The 21,457-nt window shown below is 41.8% G+C and overlaps 1 protein-coding gene across 4 annotated transcripts in view; it reads right to left on the bottom strand.

Annotated features, from left to right (window-relative positions):
- Window positions 1-18,071, bottom strand: part of arid1b (AT-rich interactive domain 1B) — a 68,865-nt gene extending 50,794 nt beyond the window's left edge. For all 4 annotated transcript variants that reach the window (XM_080790764.1, XM_080790766.1, XM_080790767.1 and 1 more), the window contains exons 1-3: window positions 16,620-18,071; window positions 9,871-10,065; window positions 5,696-5,884 (exon numbers count right to left, since the gene is read on the bottom strand). In XM_080790764.1, the coding sequence (XP_080646890.1) occupies window positions 5,696-5,884; window positions 9,871-10,065; window positions 16,620-17,834 (1,599 nt within the window). In that variant the 5' untranslated portion in view covers window positions 17,835-18,071. The remainder of the gene's footprint in view (window positions 1-5,695; window positions 5,885-9,870; window positions 10,066-16,619) is intronic.
- Between the last annotated feature and the right edge of the window lie 3,386 nt (window positions 18,072-21,457).

Below are 21,457 nucleotides of genomic sequence, written 5' to 3'. Positions count from 1 at the left end.
AACGAGACATGACACGAAACAACAAGAAAAGACATGTCGAGAAGACAAGACATGCCATGGAACGACAAAATGACACAAGATGAGATAAGACACAAAAAGGCAAGATATGACAAGACACAGACACAATGAGACAATACACAACACAAAACAACAAGAGAGAAGAAAGGGGGAGAAGAGAAGAGAAGAGAAAAAATGGTTCCGACAGATCACAACTATGGCTTACATAGTTGTTGTTCGCAAAACGGCATCGTCAGCGTCACATAACGCTAGCTAAGGCTAGAGGAGCACAGTACAGTCTGACTGATACACACCACCGCCACACAGAACACAGTGTTCTCAAACACCAAGAAATTCAGGACAATCGTTCTGGGAAACGGGTGCGAGCACATGAATTCCTGCGTTCATTGTAGATGTCGGCCGAAGGTCTAGATCGATTCGGAAGAACAGGGAGGCCGATATGAACACACAGTGGTTCAATAGAGCCAATTTAGAATCAGTTCTTCATAACAGGTATGAATAAACCAAACAAAACACACCAGATAGCCAACGCTAGACTAGCTCAAGTGAGAGAAACTGCACGCACACACACGCGCGCGCACACACACACACACACACACACACACACACACACACACACACGGCTTGAGGCCATGACTCAGATTATCGTCTCACACGGCGTGTTGAGTGTCAGTCGTTGCCGAGAGAGTTTACTACAGTGCCAAGTAGAGAGAACCGTGACAGCTGGGGTCACAGTTAGGTCACTGTGCCGTTCTTACAATCTTCCCACAATAACATCAATATCACCGCCATCATCGTCAAACATCATCATCTTTGACAGCTGCTCAGATATTATGCCATAAAACAAGTTCTTCTCACAGATGGAGTAACCACTTTAACTCTAGAGTGTACATTTTGCAAATTTGCACATGTCGATATATATAGGCAATATTTGTTTCAGTTGTGAGCTTGCCGATCAGCTATTTCCGCTATTCGTCGTTCAGTGAAGTACAAGTGTCTAAGCCCTTTAGATAAAATACAAGATCCAATTCAACAGCTGAAAATACTATGCAGTAACCCAAACATATAGTGAAACCGATATTGAGAACCAATAAGCGACATAAAGGACGACTCCTCGACTACAGATAGAAAATGAACAGTCATACAGGCTCATTCTCTTACTTATATATGACTTTCCATGGGGTCCAGGTTCCTATGCAACAGCCTTCATAGCATAGAGCGGAGCCCATAAACATATCGCTATTACACTAGTTTTTGCGGTCAAAGCGATGTGATCTTTATGTGACACCGTTGCAAGACTAATGTATAAAATCGGGCTTAAGGGGTTCATTAGACTAATACATTTATATGATCATAGAAGTAAATAAAAAAAGAAAAACGATTATTTGATTAATCGAAAAAGTACTCGATAGAATAACCTCTAAGGAAATAATTGATAGCTGTGGCGCAATTTGAACGGTTACAGTGGACTTTCAGGGTTTGTGTAATGGTCCCTTAAACCAAGCAGAGTTAAACAAACACTGAGGACTTTACAGTGTAGGTTTGTGTACCAGAGGAACTCGGAATGAAAGGGGTTGAGAATTGGTGCCTTAAACTCATGTGTGTGAGTGGATGGGGAAGAACTAGTCAGCGAGGAGGCCTGCGCAGGCCGATAGGAAACGCATCATAGTGAAAGTATGCATACTGTGATAGGCCAACTCCACCCACACACAGCTCCAGATGGGAGACACACACACACACACACACACACAATTCTGTCTCCAGTAAGGGTAGTTGTTCTCAAACATGGAGACCACCAAGTGGAGGAGGACCACCACAGTGACCACATTGTATTTGTCCACGGACCCCCCTCCCCCTTAACCCTTCAGATAATATTTTTTGCCAGGGAGACCCCCCCCCCCCCACCCATTTAAGATTAGTGCTGTTAAAATGTTTCCAAAATGTTCCACATTCTTTCAAGATATTTTGAAAATGGCAGCTCCGTTGCTGGAAAATGTATAATGTAATTGAAAAATGTATTCATGGTGTGGCTCTGTAGGAGGCTAGCGATCTATAAGACTGTCTCTGCCAGTTTTGCGGTGCTAATCTCACCAACCGCTGGACCAATCAGGGGGACTGAATTTGATAGTTGCTTTTGAACAGTGCTTAGATAAGGCTGAAACAGTGGTGGAAGTAGTACTTTTCTATTTATTTGTATCACCTATTATCTTCATATAATTTGACTTCAGCAAATGCTCATTATAAGATGGAACCAATTCCGTCTACTCGCTGTGTCTAAGAGGAGGGCTGTGGAACCAGCCTACCAATGACATTATCGATGGGATTCCAAGCAAATAATGGAAACTACAACCTCTCTCTTCCAGGAACGTTAGTACACTGAAATAGAAGCAGTCATTATAGATTTTGTAAAAAAAGGTTTGAAATCACGTCAATATAATATTGATGTTGACCAGCCCTTGGAAAGTAAAAGAAGGCACCTTGTTCTCTTGAGCAAGGCATAGTGCCCCCTCCATCTTATTCCTCCCATCACACACACACATTCAATAAGAGTAGACTCTCCAAATGCGGGAGTTTCATTGCACCTCCCGTCAGAGACAAGGATGGTAGGACACAGAGATAGAAAATGAAAATGTTTCTCTCCATCAGTCTTGGTGAGAAAATGAGAACAGGAGAGTAGAGGAGAATGTGGAATAAACGGGAGCCTCTCATATATTACAGATGTATTACTTTGCTAGTCCACAGAGACTTGGCCACGGTCACATTTCCTCTCTGCGCACACACACACATAAACACATCTACGTTTTATTTTTAGGGATGAGGGTGGGAACACCAAACATGTAACATAACTCAAATACAGTGAACAATATAAGTAATGGCAAATCTAAACTAATACTTTTAGGAGTGGGGATAAAAAGAGAAGACAGAAAAGTGTCTGCCATTGGCTGAACGTCTCATAATGAGTGTGCCACAGATGACACCCGTTATATATAATATAAGAGGCGGATAGAGAAATGCCATCAGATATTGCACAACACTCCCCCTTCTCCTCAGACCAATAATTTTAGTCTCCACAGGAAATTGGACGGAAATTGGTGCTGTGATTGGCTGGAAGGTATGCCATTCTGTGCTGTAATTGGCTGCCACAGGGGACACCCGTTATATATAGGTGGCAGATATTACAAAATCTGAGGACGTAGTTGCCGTCGAAATGTCGAAGTACCGTAGGTCAGGGGTTCTCAACATTTTTGGATAGGGACCCCCGGAAATGCTTTGGCCATTTCTCGCGACGCTCGCCTCCCTCCCCACCCCCAATACAAACTGACTTGAAAAATAACCTTGTGTGCACCGCTGACTAGCACCACCTTAGCACCGCTTGTGTGCACCGCTGACTTGGTATATAGTAAGTTAGTAAGTAGTAACCCTAGGAAAATTGTCCTCACATTCTACTATATCGTGGGGACCTCACAAGTATAATTTGAGTCAGTAAACGGACAGTTATTCTGGCATTCATTAAAAACGGTTTCTTTATGAGGCAGAGGAGACTTCTGGGAGAAGAATCAGAAGATGCCGCTGATAGCAACTTTTCATATGCACGGCTCTCAGTTCCACTACGAACACTTCCCCCTCTGTCCGTCTGGTGTTCTTTTTTTTTTTAAAGTGTGAAGTGAGAGGCGCTTATCATCATACATCATCATGATGCAACATGTTGATTTGCTCAGACACGTAAATTCTCCATTCATTGTCAATGGGAATTTAACAGAAATACAGATTTGCTCAGACACGACGCAATTCTCCATTCATTGTCAATGGGAATTTAATGTTTGTGTTAGGACAATAATCCACACTATAGCAAAATATAAGAGACACGAACAATGCTTGATGCTTAACCTTAAAAACCCTGGCTGCCCCTACAACCACAGTCAGGCTTCCCCGGTGTCAATTTGAGTGTTTACCAAACAGTGTGCCATGACAGAAGTAGGGTTGCTTTAGGAATTAAACGATTCCAGTTCCTAAACGATTCCCTCTTAACGGTCCGATTCCATAACGGATCCCTATAACAATTCCTATAGGCTGGAGGGTTCCAAAATGGACCCTTACAGGTCTGTAACTCAGTGTAAAAATGGAACCAAATGGACCTTTATGGTTCCATTTGTACGCTCTAAAGAGTTATGGTGGTCTTTGAAATTAAAACATTTGAGTCCACATACCAGCTACGACAGTGTGATAAAACCATTTCCGGAAACCGTACCAAATAATTCCAGTTCCTCAATGTTGGATCCGGTTCCGGATTCCGATCCTAGACACAAGTCCAGGTGTGCCTTTTTGTGACAACCAAGCCGTCAACCTGGCGTCACCATTTTGGGCATGTCATCAAAACTTTTTGGTCACACATTTGAAGACATTTCATAAATGGTGAATGTTGCTGATCTACAAAACACACAATAATGGGTTGTGTCTAGCTTATACTATTTTTGCTGTGAATACAGACTTGCCTTTAGATTTGGACTTGCCCACTGGTGCGCCTTGGGTACAAAACGTTGGATGATAACCACTGGTCTGCAGTATGTGGCCAACAGTAAATGGCAGTAGTCAGCTCCCAGTTACAAACAGTGGCTGTACTTGACAGCCTTTACCAACAATAGAGGACAGTAGCTGAACCATAGATTTATATAAGAAAGGCTAGATGGAGAGAGACGTCGCTACGTGGCGGCCATCTTACTTCGGTGCAGCATAACATTGCGTCTATGGGGCATGTACTTTTTAAATAACCATAACACATTTTCAAACGGTTTGGTTTTCTATAAACATCAGAGACATCCGCATACTTATATATGACGTTCATATAAAAAATAACATTAAGGCGATAAGAATCTGAATCCTGAATCATAGCCACATTGATAACCAATGTAATAAACCAACCCGTTTGTAAATCGTCAAGATTTGAGCGAGTTAGGACTATATTTTTGTTTGAGCTGCCATAGAACATACTGTACTGTAGCATCGATGCAAGATGGCCGCCGGGTGAACTACGTCGGATACTTCCCCTTGAGCCATCTAGCCTTTATATATGTCTATGAGCTGAAGAGGTCTGCTACTACAGGTTCCGTGTGTGTGTGTGTGTGTGTGTGTGTGTGTGTGTGTGTGTGTGTGTGTGTGTGTGTGTGTGAGGGTGTTTTAAAGGACACAGCATCGTGGGAGTGGTAGTTTAATCTGCTATGCCAGTCTGTCAACTTAACTTAAGTCTCCACTGCCCGTGTAGGCATTAAACTGCTGTGCCTTATGGTACCTGATGTGCTAGCTAAATATAGAGCAGGGAGCGTTTATTTTGTGCGATTCATTCGCTGCGGTTTGTGTTATGACTTAGCCTACACTGTGAATATTACAAAGCCATAATATCAATGTTGTCGTTTAGTTTTTTTTAAAACGTGATTTTTCACCGCAAATAAAAGCATAGACATGTCATGAATTAATGAAGCTTCACCAAATGAATGCTTGATATAAATCGCCAGCGTATTTTCAGATGGTTTTCACTTCGTCACGGTATGGAAGTAGTCACACCAAGCACTATAACAAAGTATATCGTTCACCATTGTTTTACTGTAGGAGGACTCTGTAGAACGATTTTTAAATCTGTATAGTTATGGATACAGTTGTAAAACCTGTGCGGTCGTCATACCTGCTGTGGTAGAGGGCGTGGCTGCATGTATGAGGGCTGGCTAGGGGCAGCAGTCTGTTGCTGAGGGGGACTGAAGTAGGGAGGCTGCCCCTGCTGGCAGTAGCCTGACATGCCACCCTGTTGTTGTTGCTGCTGCTGTTGCTGTTGTTGCTGCTGCTGTTGCTGCTGCTGGGAGTACTGGGAGGGCATCTGGACAACAGAGAAGACAGGACGCTTACCAGTGTTGCCCATGTCTGCTTATTGTAAGCGACTTTGGGCTTGTTTTTCTGTAAAGTTGCCTTGTATGTAAATTATTGGTAGTTGCGGGTTGCGTTTTTTGGGGGCTTGTTCTTACATATTTTCGTGTCCAGGACCCCCAAATGAATGTGTATTGTTTTTTGCATTATACGCACAATAAAGCCTCATCCACTCACAATAAAGCACATCCGCTAGAATAAAAGATAAGGTCGGCAGACTCGGCACACTGGATAATGCTCCAAAACTTAAAAGGTTTATTTAATTATTCCTTTACAGTTTACACCACGGAAATAGTTCATTGTAGATCAACTATTTCCACAATTTTTACATTTGTGATTACGAAGCCTAAAAGCCAACCAAAAATTGTAATTCTATTCATAATGTTCAATGCCAAAAAAACACAATTAAATCGTTTAATCGTAAATTTGTGTGAAAATCTAGTCCCCTTTTTAACAAAATAATGGTCCTCCTTTTTTTCCTCATTTCCTCTGCCAAAGCATGCCGAAGAACTGGCAACACTGATGCAATTCAATTGTCCTCCAGTTGCCCCCCCCCCCCCCCCCCCCCTCACCTCAATCCAAAGAAAAAGGATGAGAATAAAAGTGACTTGGCGATGAAATAACACCACACAGACCCCCTGGGAAACGGGTGTACCCGTCATGTAAATCTCAAAGCCACCTGCGTAGCATGACAATCTTGTCACAGTAACCGTCACCTTGAATAAGGATGTGAGGCGACCGGCTATAGTATACAGTCAAGTCGTCGACTAGTTTTGATATTTGGTCCAAAAGTGAGACATTTTCCAATCATTTTCACAAACTAAACTTTTATGAAATTTCTATTTCATAACAAATAAAAACACAGATAAATATTTGTATCTACGTTAAGATGATTATTTTTTTTGTTCACTACGTGTCGCATTGCGGTGCGTTATGAGCTCGAATTTTTTAAAAAAGTTTGAAAATGTAGGGATACCAATGTCAAAAGAAATTGGCAGATATATCAGCCAAACCAATCTATTGGTTGGATTTAAGTACAGTCCTGGCTGTGGCCAGAAATAGTCACATTTGTTATGAAGATCCATTTTAAGGCATCCACGCCAAAAAGCTTAAATAGCAACTAGTGTGCTTCCATTCAACAACAAACGGGCAATGTCAAAGAAGCAGCTTTTCAGAACTTGATTAAAGTCACTAAAGTACCAAAGGGTATTTTGGGGTGGCGGTGGCTCAGGGGCAGAGTGGCTGGAATCTGGATGGTAACCGCAAGGTTGCCAGTTTGCCAGTTCGAACCCAGGGTCCCCCAGAGTTAGTGTCAAAGTGTCCTTGAGCAAGACACTGAACCCCTAATTGCTCCTGCTGGTTGGTGCCTTGCGAATGGGTGAATTTAATGCACAATCTATGTAAAGTGCCTTGGATAAAGGCGCTATATAAATGCACCATTTTGGTGATCATTGTGAACAACCACATACTAGTAGTATACCTGCTGTATCACTGCAGCACCTTCGGCATCTATCGTTAACCCTTTAAGACCTGGTTCTACAAATTACTAATTACTAAAGCAACGAAAACGTTGCTTTAGAAGTGAATTTTCAAAGTGAATTTTCAAACAAGAATTTCAAAAAATGTTTTCTGGGAAGAAATTGTATTGTCCTGGTTAGCACAGTCTTGTGGAACTTGTAACATCACACTAACATTTCACTGCTTGTACCTGTACAAGTGAGTGACAAATAAATCTCTGTAGATTATTGATTCTTGAGAAATTTGATAATTTCATCTAATTCTATTTGGGAAAGCGAATTGCATTGGACACCCATTTAGAAGTAAATAAGAGGATTCAGGAAATCTATAGCAGGCATGTTTTTGTGTTAAGAGCTGCATGTGAGTACCGTTTCTGTGTTGTATTTTTGTGTTTTCCAATGTTGCGTTTCTGTGCTGTAGTGCTATACGAGTGCCCGCCTGCCCTCTGCAGAGCCATTAAAACCCACAGTGGAACGAAGTCAAGTCTGGCTTACCGTGTCAACACAGACACAGCACGATCTGCCCCAGGAATAGACCCGTCCAGGGATAGTCCTGCCCAGCCTGGCATGGCTTAGCTTTGGTATACTTGCGGCCTGACAGGCCTGAGCTGTGTCTCTGACAATAGCTCTGTTGTAATCACAGAGGAGCAAGCGAAACGCACTGCGACGGTCGTCTGTAGTAATTCACTGTTTCAATTTAATTAGCAGAGTTTGACAGTACATTCCCATTTTGTGTTTTTAGTTTGAGCGTTTGAGAGAGTGGTGCAACTCCCCTCTCTCTTTTACAATTGTGGGATTGTTTCTATATGGACATTTTCCTCACTAGTCACGATAGCGGATCACTCCTAAAATACAACAACCAACCAGATACAAATCCAGACTGGCTCTGCGCCATAGTGGCTGTAGCAGTGGACACAGGACAACTTACCAGCCACGGTGCAATGATTTGGCTGATGGTACTTTTCCCACCCTGGGGGTTTTCCGTGCAAGGTTTTACCGTCACATGATCTAAATGCAATTGCAGAGGCCAAACACAGGCGCTACAAGCACTTGGTCCATTTACAAGGCGGTATCATCTTGGAGTAGCAGATGTGCTAGCCTGAGATCACTTCTGACTGGCTGAACTTGTTTTATGTCATTCTTGATTGGCAAAACTGACAGTCTGGCCCTTGGGGACCACATTACCCACAATTCCATTGATTGTACATCAAGAACATCTAGGGGGAATGACAGCGGTGGTGATGAAACTTTTCATTAGGCTGCGCAACAGAAGGGAAGACCACAGTTTGCATCTATTTTCAGTAGATACCGTATGAGCGTTACATACACTACTATGGCAAAAATGTTACCAGCAATTAGCTTTGATTCTATTCTCTATATCGTCGCCTTCAGGTGGATAGTGGATACCTTTAATCTCCAAAGCAGTTCCAGTTCCTCTTCAGGAAATGGAATAAAGAACCTTTGTTCCAATTGATCCAATGTAGTTATTACATTTAGTCAGAGCCCTTGTTAATACTTTTCACTGGTTAAATATTTATTTACCCATTTTGACCTGAGATCAGATTCTAAAAATGTCTTCTAGATCCTGCCAGTTTTCTGAAAAAGCTATGTTTGTGTGAGCTTTGCAGATGTACTTTATTTTGTTGCTGCACCCCGTCATAGCGCAAAGTTTTTCATTAAACATTCAAAATGATTAATACATTTATGATGACAAAGTCACCCAAATAGAAGAAAGCCTAGGACTTGAAGACATTGTGAGCCCCGGTCATTGTATGAACACAACACAGAGTGTGCTGTATGTACTGTACGGCGCAAACCAGGGGCTTCAGGGAAAATGAGGGTGATTAATATAAATACATATAATTTAATTCAAATTAAATTCATAAGATTGTTGTGCCAGTCGAACTACTTTCTACCCAAGGTCCCCATTGTTGACATACATTTTCAAAACGTTTCAGATTATTATTATTTTAGAAATTGCAGATTCTCGTTAAAAGAAAATGCACACAATCTATATTAAAGTTGGAACTTGGGGCGCAGCCATTTGGTGGTCATTTGGTGGTCCTTGTCATGAAAATGTTTGGGAATGCAATGTTTATCACTATGTGTTATTTATACTGCACTTTCATACTTGCCGGCAAAACAGGCTTGGCTCACGATAGCTTTATACAGGCATTAATAATAAAATCGAATGGCATACACAAGAATAATGGTGGCTCCATTTTGTGTCATAATTTCCAGCTTTCCAATAGAAATACCAACATATCTCAACCTGTATCTGAACATTTCTATTAGAGGCAGTATGTCTCAGTGCCCCTGGGAGGCTGTGGATGGACGGCGTGGTTAAGTGTGAAAAGGCCAAAAAAAAAAAGGTCACCGACACCCTTCAGGGCGGTGAGAACATTTCCAGACAGAGACGTACCTGTTGCTGAGGGTATTGCAGGCCTCCCATGCCCATGTGACCTCGGCCGGCCATTCCCATTTGGAATCGGTGAGGAGAGGGGCCAGGGTATGGCTGTCCCGGGTAGGGCGCCCCCTGTTGTTGGGAGTAGGGATTGTTACTCATGCCGTACGCCAGCTGAGAGCGCTTCAGTGCCATGGCGTCCATGGGTGGAACCTGAGGAGACACCATTTTTATTTTACTGGAGTAATTTCAATGTTTTTATACTTTTACAGTTACAGTTTGCAGAAAAAAAGCACAGGAAAGTACAGTTCAATACAAGGACTGCTAAGAGGATTTATAACCCAAGAAAGCACTATGGCTTGTTTCCATTGGGGTCCTTCATGTTCAAATCATCTGAACATCGACATACAATACATACAAATATACAGTACTATGCAAAAACATCATATAAACCGTTCAAAATCAAAATAAATAATATGTAAAGTAAAGGGAGGAGGGGAACTTTGACTTTTTACTGGGGCCAGTTTCAAATTGCAGGTATTTGAAGGAGAACAGGGGCCCGACTCCTCCTCACTGGCAGGTGAGCCAGTAGGGTATAACAGCAGTGGCAAGCAGTGAGTGGAATTAATTGGCATAATGACTAAATTGTGAGAAGGGGCAATTAATCTATTTATCAATCAATTAATCTTTTTCCGCTTTCAACCCTTATTTTGAAGAGCCAAACATCCGTAACCGGATGTTACGGTGACATAATGCTGTGTGTGGTGTCTTGGCCGGTTGTTGTTCTCTCACTCGGTGCAGGAAACACCCGACCGCAAGTATCATAGCGGCTGCTGGCCGTTTAAAAACCTTGTTTTCACCAGAAATGACATTCATTGCGCCGATTTGGAGATGCAGGCCTTTGAAAGCAGCACATAGAGTGCAAGTGGATGCGCACGCATCTTCAAAATGGCCACGGCCACTGTCACACTTTACACTAGGATGCTAACGAGAGACAGCTATTGATGCGATTTGATCAAAACATGGATTAAAGAATATGAAGCCTAGAAAACGTAGGCTACGCTGTTGGCCGGCTCCCAGGCAAAAGTTGATCTACGCTTTCTACGCTTCTGGCGGGCTCCGTTAAAAACAAGGGAAACGCTGATGTTGAGAACTGAAATCACATTGCTCTGATGTGAGGGAGATGTATACTGGGTGAATAAATACCCCATGTCTTCTGTTCTGTGTCTGTCTAGTGATATAAAAAAATGTGGACATTTTGCATTACTGGGCTAATAGAATCATATAAAAAAAACAGTACAGTACAAAATACAAATCTATAACAAAGAACTTCACCCCCAAAGGTTAGTGTGGATAAAATGATGTGTTGTGCTATACAATAATAAGAAAATAATAACTGAAACTTATTATATTGATTATTTATTTGTGGGTAGGGGTAGAAGGCGTATATTCTACAGAGGCTCAGCGGTGGCAAAAATATGAGGGAGCAATTGAAGCTAATCTCCCCGTTTCGCTTGCCAAGTTCAGAGTCGATTGGAGGAGCACTTAAAGAGAAAACTGGGAGCAATCCAGAAATCCCAGGGGGGCACTTCAAAAAGCTAGTCTGCCCTGAGTGTCAGTGGACACGCCTCAGTACCTTTCAATATTATTTAACACAGACACGCGCACACTCACACACACAGAAAATCCCATATGACACAATGACATAATTGTAGGTGAAGAGTGCTGTCTTTTTTCCCCACTGATGTAATCTTTTCTACAAAAAAATAGAAACTACTGAGGATTCCATATAACAAGATGCAATACATCCATGGCCCACCAATGAATTTCTGTCCTTCGCTAACTTAAAGCTCTGATAATGTTGGATGGGTTGCTCCAGCCTCCAGTGACACCTAAACAAGCTTCCTTTTGCTTTCTTAAATTGATTGGACCTAGATAATAAACAATAAACCTATACTGGCTGTATCTAACTATAAATAAGCCTTTCCTCACGGGCACCGCTCTAGCATCAATAAAATAGGCATACATTTAAAGGCCTAACTTACCATTGATGTCAAATGAATTGTGGCACACTATGTGACACAATTCCTCTATAGAGCGAGCCAGTCTGGGCCTTAATAAATGGACGGATTCGTAATGCTGCGATTGTTGGTAGCAAACCTTTGAAACTACATAAATAATGTATGCAAAGAGAGTCTGTGATTGAGTTAAAGCAAGTAAGCCTGTGGCAAAGAGGACTAGTGCTTCGAGAGCCTTCTAGAAAGCAGTGGTTCTCAAAGTGGGGTCCTTGAGGGGTTTCCAGGGGGAGGGGGGTTCCCTCGCAGAATTTGTAATTAATATAGCATCAGAATCAGTTTAACCATTTTAACTTTTAACACATAATCAGCTATTTGAAAATAGACAATCTACAAGCTGACAACGCATCATAATGTGCCGTGTGCTTCAGACATTTCTACCAGGATCTGGTAGAAATTGTATATGGGGGTCCCTTCCCTGGCAGTGCTGGCACTGAATATCAGATGAGGGTCAACGGCCAAATACATATAACTTTTTTTGGGGGGGGGGACCACGACATAAAAATGTTTGAGAACCACTGCTCTAAAGGCCCTGGGACACCAGGTTGACCAAGGAGAAGACTTTGTATTAAGGCTACGAAATATTTTGATATATTGTGATATAACAATTTTACAATTCAGGCAAGAACACCACATGGTAATACATCAAATACATAGAAATAGTCATCAAGGATCGATCATAAGTTAAGAATCTAACATCCGTCTAACAGTAGAATATCTGTACAATGAAACTATATAAGTATACAACACTATAAAATGCTAAGTCTACATAATATTTTAATTACATAATTATAGGACAATGTATTGGATTTTGCATAGCTTAATATCATGATATGGCATAAATGTCCTTTTGGGGTTTTAGTTGATCACATCTCTATTTTACACTTTGCAGAGGTAAAAACAAGGGAAATATTTTGTTTTCACGCCACTCACACATCAATATTGTGTCTGTGTGTGCCCTCTTTTTATCTGCAGTTAGCTCGCTGCTTGCTTCCATTTCTATTCTCGTGCTGCTCTGCTCCGGTTTGCTCAGGCTGAACAGCCAAGCAGAGACTCTCCCCTTGCTGACTATATTCACACAGCTGATTCAACATGCACAGTCGGGTGAGCAGCCACTGCTATTGGTTGACTACGGCCAACGGTGCAAGATGCACCACAGTAAACTATTTGTGATTGTCGGCCACAGATTCTCAACAATGGGTTTTCGGCCAATACTGGCTTGGCGTGTCAGGGCCTGAAATGAGGCATCGCAGGGTCTATCCCCCCCCAACAGTCAAAATATCCATCAGCAAGGGACTGAATTACAAACCCACCAACTGTGTATTAAGAATCAGTTAATTTCGAGCAATTAAATGGAAATAAGCTAATTAGCACAAATACCCAGCACCCCATTGAGGACTTATACAGTATAGGGGAAATAGCCAATAATGCGTTTTTGCACAAAATAACACCTGGACCACTTTGTTGAGGACCAAACAACTACAACGAAAGGTAAGAAAGCCTTCCAGCATGAAATTCTCCTTTAAGTTATCACTGAATTATAATCAACTATAAATTAATTGATGTTTCTTACTTTCTTCCCAGTTTACCTCCTTTTATGGTGATTTTCCTGTTTTTGATTATATAGAAGTGTATATTTGTACATCCCTAAATTCTGATGAATTGAAAAGGGTGGACCCTATTTTAAACAAGTGTATTGCTTTATGGTGTCGTCCACAGTTAACAGTCTTTGTATCGAGTTGTGCTTGAAATGTTCTGTAATTCTGCAACTATTTTATTGTTGAATTGTACCATTTGAAAGTGGTGAATTTAAATGCACCGATGTTATTGTTGAGAGTGAAACTATGAAATAATTTAATATGATTCTAAACGTATTTATTCTGTTATATAGTTTACTGTGTTTGAACATCATCTGTGTTTGAAGAGAAAACAAATACACCCGTTGAGACCATCTGACTTCATCTTCTTTCATAATCGAGGGTTACTTTTAGATGGACAAACTCAATTAAAAACACTACTGGAGAATAGGACTGCTCAACATATTGCCTATGGGAATAATATTTTCCAGTTCCACAATTACTTTTTTAATTTGGCAGTGCTGGAATGTTGAATTTCATTGAGACAGCGGTTAAACTGGACAGGTTCCTGGTGTTAATGTGTGTAGCTCTATGAATGTGAAGTAGGGTTAAGCTTTGAAAGCATCCACGCTCAGTCAGCCATTCCTGGATAAATAAATGTTTTTAAAGAAATCCCCTAATGCCATCAGTGAAGAGCAATGGAGGGTGAAATACACAAACATTTCATCAGCAATGACTTGCAGAGGCACAAAGAAACATGCAGAAAAAGAATACTTGGAATAAACTTGAACTGTTTTTCCCACTGAATCTACAAATTAATGGAGAGTCAAGAGGCAGTATACTAACAGTTGGCTTGATTCTTTGTATCACATCAAGCATGTGAATGTCTCTGACTTGTAATCTACTGCTGCTGGTTGAACAGGGCAAGAGAGCAGTAGGAAAACAACACAAAATAATAATAAATGAACAGTGAACACTGTTTATCATTTGTGATATCTCAAACCTACAAAGCAAAAACTACTGTTGAGGTACCATTGAGCAAGGTAATAGTTCACCATAATCTGAAAGTGCTCCGTTCAATCCACCAGGCTCATCCTAAAATTGCATGTTGAAGTGTCCTTGAGCAAAACACTTAAATGTCTTAAACCATAACGGCTCCTAATGAGTAGACAGGCTTCCATGAATGATTCTGCCATCGGTGTGTGAATGTGAAAATGTAAAACATCTATAAATACAGCCCATTTACTTGGACATGATAAATAAGTATAAGTATAGTGAAGAACCCAACCAAGATAGATAATAGAAAAATAAATGAAATGTTTAGGCTTATATTCTAACACTAGACATCTACTGTATCTCTGAATAGGTTATAAAGTTATACACAGTCTAGCAAGTATACATTTAAAGAAGTCCATAACTACTTGTGAATAGAATGCAATTATGCATTTATAATTATCGCCAATAAGACGTGTATGATGAGGTACTATGTCTACTGGCCTTCAACTATCTGGATGAATCAATGTAGTCTATCGTCAACAGTATTGTATAGTCAATATAGCAGCCTAACAACAAATATGAATTAATTTAATTAAATCTGTAAAGGTTCTGTTCCGTTACTGTAATGTACATCCTTGTAAAAAGATAAATAATCTAACTTAATTTCCATTTCTTGTCTTTCAGCCTTTCCCTTAAGTGAGTTTATAAGGCACCAATAACACAATACTAAAACATTTCATGCACGCTGCCTGAACCTGCCTGGTAATTTACACAAAGATAGGAAAACATTTGAAATAACATATATAAAAATAAGACACATTGAATAAATATGTAACACAAAGGGTCAAAATAATGACTGCGGATGCTGAAATTATTCAAAAACACCATATACAGTCCCATCAAAACCGTAACTATTTTAAAAGAAAAGTTCTTAATATGAAAGCACTTTGCTATCATATGCCAGATATTATTTTGCTAATCACAAATAGACACTGAAGCAGACCTTGGCTATGTGGGTGACAGTTGAGAGAGTTGGATGTTTTGCTCCACTGACTAATGTGTGTTGATTGTAGACCAGACCAGGCACATGGCTAATCTGCATGTGTGAAGGTCAGTGGGTTCTTGTGTTGCAATGCAATGGGGCTATAATGGGCACCCTGCCAGGAAAAGTTAAGGCCATGACACGAGATGAAAGAAGTTAAAGAACTCTTTATAGGGGTGAAAAACCATTACGCGATTTAGACAGAACACACAATCCCCGCTTGGTCAGAAACACATTACCATGATAGAAGATAACAAATGTGTGTGTTGGGGGGGGGGGGGGTCGTTAAAAAAATAATGACAGCTCACTTTGCTCCACCTGGGTGACAATAAACACTTTAGAGCCATTCAAAAAGGAAGTGACCCAGTTCGCCGAGAGGCCTAAGAAGATGGTAAATCAATGGCAAGTGTTTAATATTGTAATATCAAAACGTAACTTAAAATCAGTTCATCACAATCACGGGCGCAGAAGTTCAGACCAAGATACTTCCAATCCGCGCGGGCCTGGCTACGTTGATTACAGTTAGCATGCTATCGTTAACTTAGCTTAACATAGCAAGCTAAAAAACGGACAAGTCACCTTGGACACAGAATCGAAACACTAAGTTTAGCCACCATCAGTACCTCGAATTTACGTTATTATTCCTTATTGTCTGCTCTGTGAATTGCCTTCAAGTCAAAAATGTTTGTTACATGGCTCAAATCATATCGAGAATGTGTACATAACGATACCATTACCAATTATGTCTAGCTTAAGTGGAGGTAAAAAAAACAACAACTAGCTATTCGTCAGATAGCTTAGCATTAGCAGCTAACTTGGTGCTACACCCATAGCTAGCGGGTTAGCAACAGCGAACTGTTCATGAAGGCTCCGTCCTGTACATAAAATGACGCATTCTCATCAAAGGTGGCGCATTATCAGCTTAAAATACGTTGTTATTGTATTATCGGTGCGATACTTTATAACTCGACAAAAACGACATTAATAAGGTCATTTTCCACCGGCAAAGATGTGTCGACACGTCCGACCTCATCAGCTAACAACAACAACTGCTGTAATAACGTCATTATAATGTACCTGTGATCTGCCCGCTCCTGGTCCGCCGGTCCCGCCGGGACCCCCCGGGTGGCTCCTCTGCCCGGGTCCCCAACCGCCGTGGCCGCCGGCAGAGCCGTGGTACTGGACCCCCATGTCCTTCCCCTGGAGCCCCTGCGAAGACGGGCTGTTGTAGTCTTGATATCCGCCGCTTCCATAACCACCTCCTCCCGCCCGCATCATGGGGCTCGGAGATGTCAGCAGCTGGTTTAAAGTCGGCGTTGCCCCCGAAGGGTGCTGCTGCTGCTGCTGGGGCCCACCACCCTGCTGCCCGGGGGGGAACCTCTGCTGGAACCCCCCAGCGGCGGCGTTAACGACTCCTCCGCCCGGCGAAGTGGCGGAAGCCAGGGCCGCCTTGCTGTGACTAGCCGCGGCTGTAGCCGTGTTGCTGCCGCCGCTGCTGCCGCTCCCGGCCGCCGGGCCCATGGTGGTCCGCGAGCTGGGGCTCATCATGCCCCCTCCTCCGTAGCCGCTGTTGTTCCCGTAGCCGGCTCGGTAGTTCGGGTAGTGGTTATACGGGCTAGGGTTGTTGTTGTTGTACCCTCCGCCGTCGTGCGAGTTGTGGTGGACCTGATCCATAGTGGCGCCGCTGTTGTTGCTCTGTACCGAGTGCATTATTACCCCAGTCCCTGGGCTTTGTTGTCCGCCATGTTGATCAAAGCAAGGCCCTCCTCCTCCCCTTCTTCCATTCCCATAATAATGATTAAACTCGGTAACACCGGAGCTGTTCCCACTCAGGGCAGGAGGAGGAGGAGCAGGGTTGCTGTTGCTGGCATGTTGCTGCTGCTGCTCGTACCTGCTGCCGCTGTCCATCCGTCCCTCCTCCTCTACCTCCTGGTCGACACTGGTCTGCTGCTCATCTGCTCTATTTTTCTTCTGGATGTTTTCCTTAGCTCCTCCATGATGGTGTTGTTGTTGGTGATTTCCACTTTCTCGTCCTCCTTGTTGTTGTTGTTGTGTCGACTGCGGGTTGTTGTTTGTGTTGTTGTGAATTTGTCGCTGTTGCTGTCGGTGGTGAATAATAAACTGGTTGTTGAATGGTGGTTGTTGCTGCTGCTGTTGCTGCTGCTGCTGCTGCCGATGAGGAGGTGAGTGCTGTTGGAGGAGAGACGCAGGGGGATGAGGCTGCTCTCCTCCGAGACTGTTACTGAGATGCTTCACTTTATGGTTCCCATGCTGCATCCCCGTTGTTTCCATGTTGTTGGGTTACACACTGACTGGAAGGAGCCAGCAGACCCACTTTTGTTTCTTCCCTCCCAGCTGGTCTCCGTTGTTGTCTCTCTCTCTGTCCAGAATCAGATGTGAATGTCTGTGTTCTGTTCACAGTCCAGTTGTCGTTATTACGGACGAGACTTCTTCAAGCCTGTACTAGTCTACATTCGTGCTTTGAGGAGAAGTTACATTATGCTTCTTTCTTCTTTTCTCAAACCAGTCAGCCAAGTAGTACAGCTCCCCCAGACAACAGTTTTTTTAGATGATCGCTCGCTAAAATAACGGGAGTCTGGATCCCATGGCCAGGACGGACGGTCGGTCGCGCTGTGGTTGGCTAGTTGGTTGTCAAGACAATCCTTGGTTTTAGCCACAGTGGCAGGTGATAAAATGTTTTGCCATAATTCGCCAAATATAATGACTTTACACAATCTATTGTACGGCAGTGGCTGATTAAATCTAAATGATTGTTAGTTTTAGGCGTATAATAAACCTAAACTTTCTCTTCAAAACCATATGGTATGAACACAGGTGTTCTTCACGTTTTGCCGCTGTGCTTGTGGATGCTTTATTACTATTAGATACCTTTTTAGGGAAATGTTGGCTCAGTGAATTTAATGTATTGGATTGGATATATTTATATTATCAAGTCAAGTTTATTATTGTGGCTGTACAGTACACCACTATGCTGCCCGCCGTCAGCAGTTGGCATAACAACGAACTAGCCAATTGTAGAACAACCTAGCCCTCCAGGCTATGGGATGTAGTCTAGCCTAATAACCGACCTTTACTTATCATTTGACGCCGGGGCTGGTGCTACCTGCGCGGCCATGGTCGAGCACATCCGACCGAGCCTTGGTTCCACTTCCAGTCAGCCTGGATGATACTATTACTGACCAAACCTCTACCTGCAGTCCTGCACATGGATGGAAGAAATCTAGAGTGACAACACTAATAGGCCTATAGCACAAATAAACAACCAAAATAAATATCACTTTGTTAGTAACAATAGAGTATGGCCTAGTTGCCAATAATTTGGCAAATTTGTAATTTACAAATGTAGCCTACAACTTCAGGCTATATAAATCATATTTAAAACAATTTGTAATGTGTAAACGGATATGAAGGCAAATTGTGGGGAATAAGCTATTTTACATTGGGAAATCAGCTAAATGTTTAGTCAGCCAGTTTGTGTTTAGCCACTTGAGGCTATTTCAAAGAAACCAAGGCATAGTCTGAGTTGAGAGTAGCTGTAAAAGAAAACATTGTCCCCAGTAGAATAGCTGCAATTTAAATGTTATTAAATCATGGACAAAGGAGCAAAGTCTGCATTTCCACGAATCACTGGGCCTATGTACCCTATATTTACAACAAAAACATAATGAATTAGATTATTTCCTGCGTCATAGCAATGTTATGTATGTTTTCTGTTACTTTATTTTTTATATTTGTTATTTTGCAGTTGCAGCATTAGGCTAACCTGGCTATATCTTCGTCTAGTTCACAGTGGGAAATGTAAATTGACTACACATGAGAGCACATGCTTTGTGCGTGCATGTGTGCGTGCGTGAAAAGGAGGAATGAGAGGGGACCTCCCAGTCAAGTCAAGCAGGGAAAGTGGGTCAGACAGCAGCAGCCCCACAGAAAGCAGCAGCAGAAACAGCGTATGAAGTCAATTTTTTACGCCAGAAATAACTGATGTTTGAGCTAAAAAGGCGACACAGCCAACATAAGCCTACAGTACAGACTTGTCTTTCAGGGATTCTCCCCGCATCTAATGTCTCTTTACGATTGTATTTGTCCCATTGCAGCTTATAATTCAATTTGTGCAATATTATCTTTAAAAAGGTGCATGTATTATTATTCATAGTTACACAGACAAGTGTTTGCTGCATGCCTCAAAATAAAAATGTTAAATGACAATAATATTGTTATTTCAATCAACAATGTTGGTCCTGGGTAGTGGGTACCCATGTTCATAAAGGAAGTCATATATAACACTAGCTCCGAAACCCAAGGTTTCAAGATTTTATATGTCACAGTAGCCTACCTACATACGGTAGCCTACATACAACACACAATACAGCAGCAATATAGACAGAATATTAAACAAAATAGCCATGAAAATATGCATTATCAATCAACCTACAAGCTGTAATTATACATATCTCACAAGTGAAAGGAAAATATTACATAAATGTCCACTCTACCACAAGCTACCAGAACACCTTCAGTGCACCTTAACATACTGTAGATCTGGGATCTAGAAGTTTCTGGAACTGTATTTGAGGGATGGAACACCTTTCTAACAAAACATATTCCCTCATTTGGTGTTTTGGTGGTGGTGGAGAACACTGTCTACCAACTCTAACACATCAGTCCAAAATCACCCATACTGTAGGACGGTGTTCAACGGCATGGGTTGGTAATTGTGAAGGCCATAGCATATGATTCACATCATTTTCATATTCATCAAACCATTCAGTGACACCTCATTCATTGTGGATGGGTGCATGGTCAAGAAGAGACCACTCCCATCATGATATAAATGTTTCATCATAGAAAGGTGATCACTCAGTCAGAATGAAAGTGTCCCCCGTGTAGCTGTGTTGACCTCATCACTTAGACCGTATCACCTTTTTCCACATCTGGGGACCAGAGCCAGTGGTTTTTTAGCAACAATGAACTCAATGTGCATTTGTCTTTGTAATGAGGGGTTTATGCACTGCAACCTCAATACTCATACTATAAAATGGCTCTCTACACTAGGCAGTTTTGGACAGACTGTTCTGGTTGACAGTCTGATCACGTCCTTGCTTTCTCAGTCATTAACAGTTGCTTCCAGGTCCTGATAGGATGTTAAATTCTTATTTTTTCCCGCCTTGGTAATAAAGTTTATAGTTTACCGTTTCAAAACGGTGCGCAGACTTCTTCTTTCTCTTGCAGTTTGTTCTTTTTGTTCGAGCACCCGTTGAATTAGCCTGGGAACAAAAATTCCATAGCCACCTGTATAGTAGGGAACCTATCTTTTACTATTTGAGCTCACAACGTGTCGATGTAGATCTTTTAAGCAGTTTTTCAAAATAAAATATGGCTAATAAGTTTAGGGTTTAGGTAGCAAGACAGGGCCCTAAACTGTATATTGTCCTGCTACAAAAAGATTCCTTAAAGCAAAAATGAGCAGCAGCAAAGTATAATCTAATAGAATATAGGAAGGCCTGCTGCTAGCCCCATACTGTATGTGACCTCAGTCCCTGTGCTCATTCTGTAGCTCCGAGATGAGAGCTACAGAATGAGTGCAGGGACTGAGGTCACATATGGGGCTAGGCCTGCTGCCTGCGATAGAATTGTTTCTCCTATAGAGAGTTTCAGTACAACCTGTTTAAATTATGTTAATGTTTTGTTTGTATTAGAATTCTTGAACAATTTCAAACCTTCCTTGCTGAGGTTTTAGTCAAATATAAGTGCCCCTTTTCTTACTCTCATAAATTCTGAAGACGTGAGTCACGATTATACCATTTAAAGGTTAGAGTTAATTTCAATAACAAAACTTGCTCTGCATATTTACTGTTACACTGGTACATGTGCCACCCATATTTCTAATGTCCTGT

The sequence above is a fragment of the Protomyctophum bolini genome (assembly GCF_963924005.1).
Source record: "Protomyctophum bolini genome assembly, chromosome: 19".
In the NCBI taxonomy this organism is placed as follows: domain Eukaryota; kingdom Metazoa; phylum Chordata; class Actinopteri; order Myctophiformes; family Myctophidae; genus Protomyctophum; species Protomyctophum bolini.
This window is presented reverse-complemented; position numbering and strand designations above follow the sequence as displayed.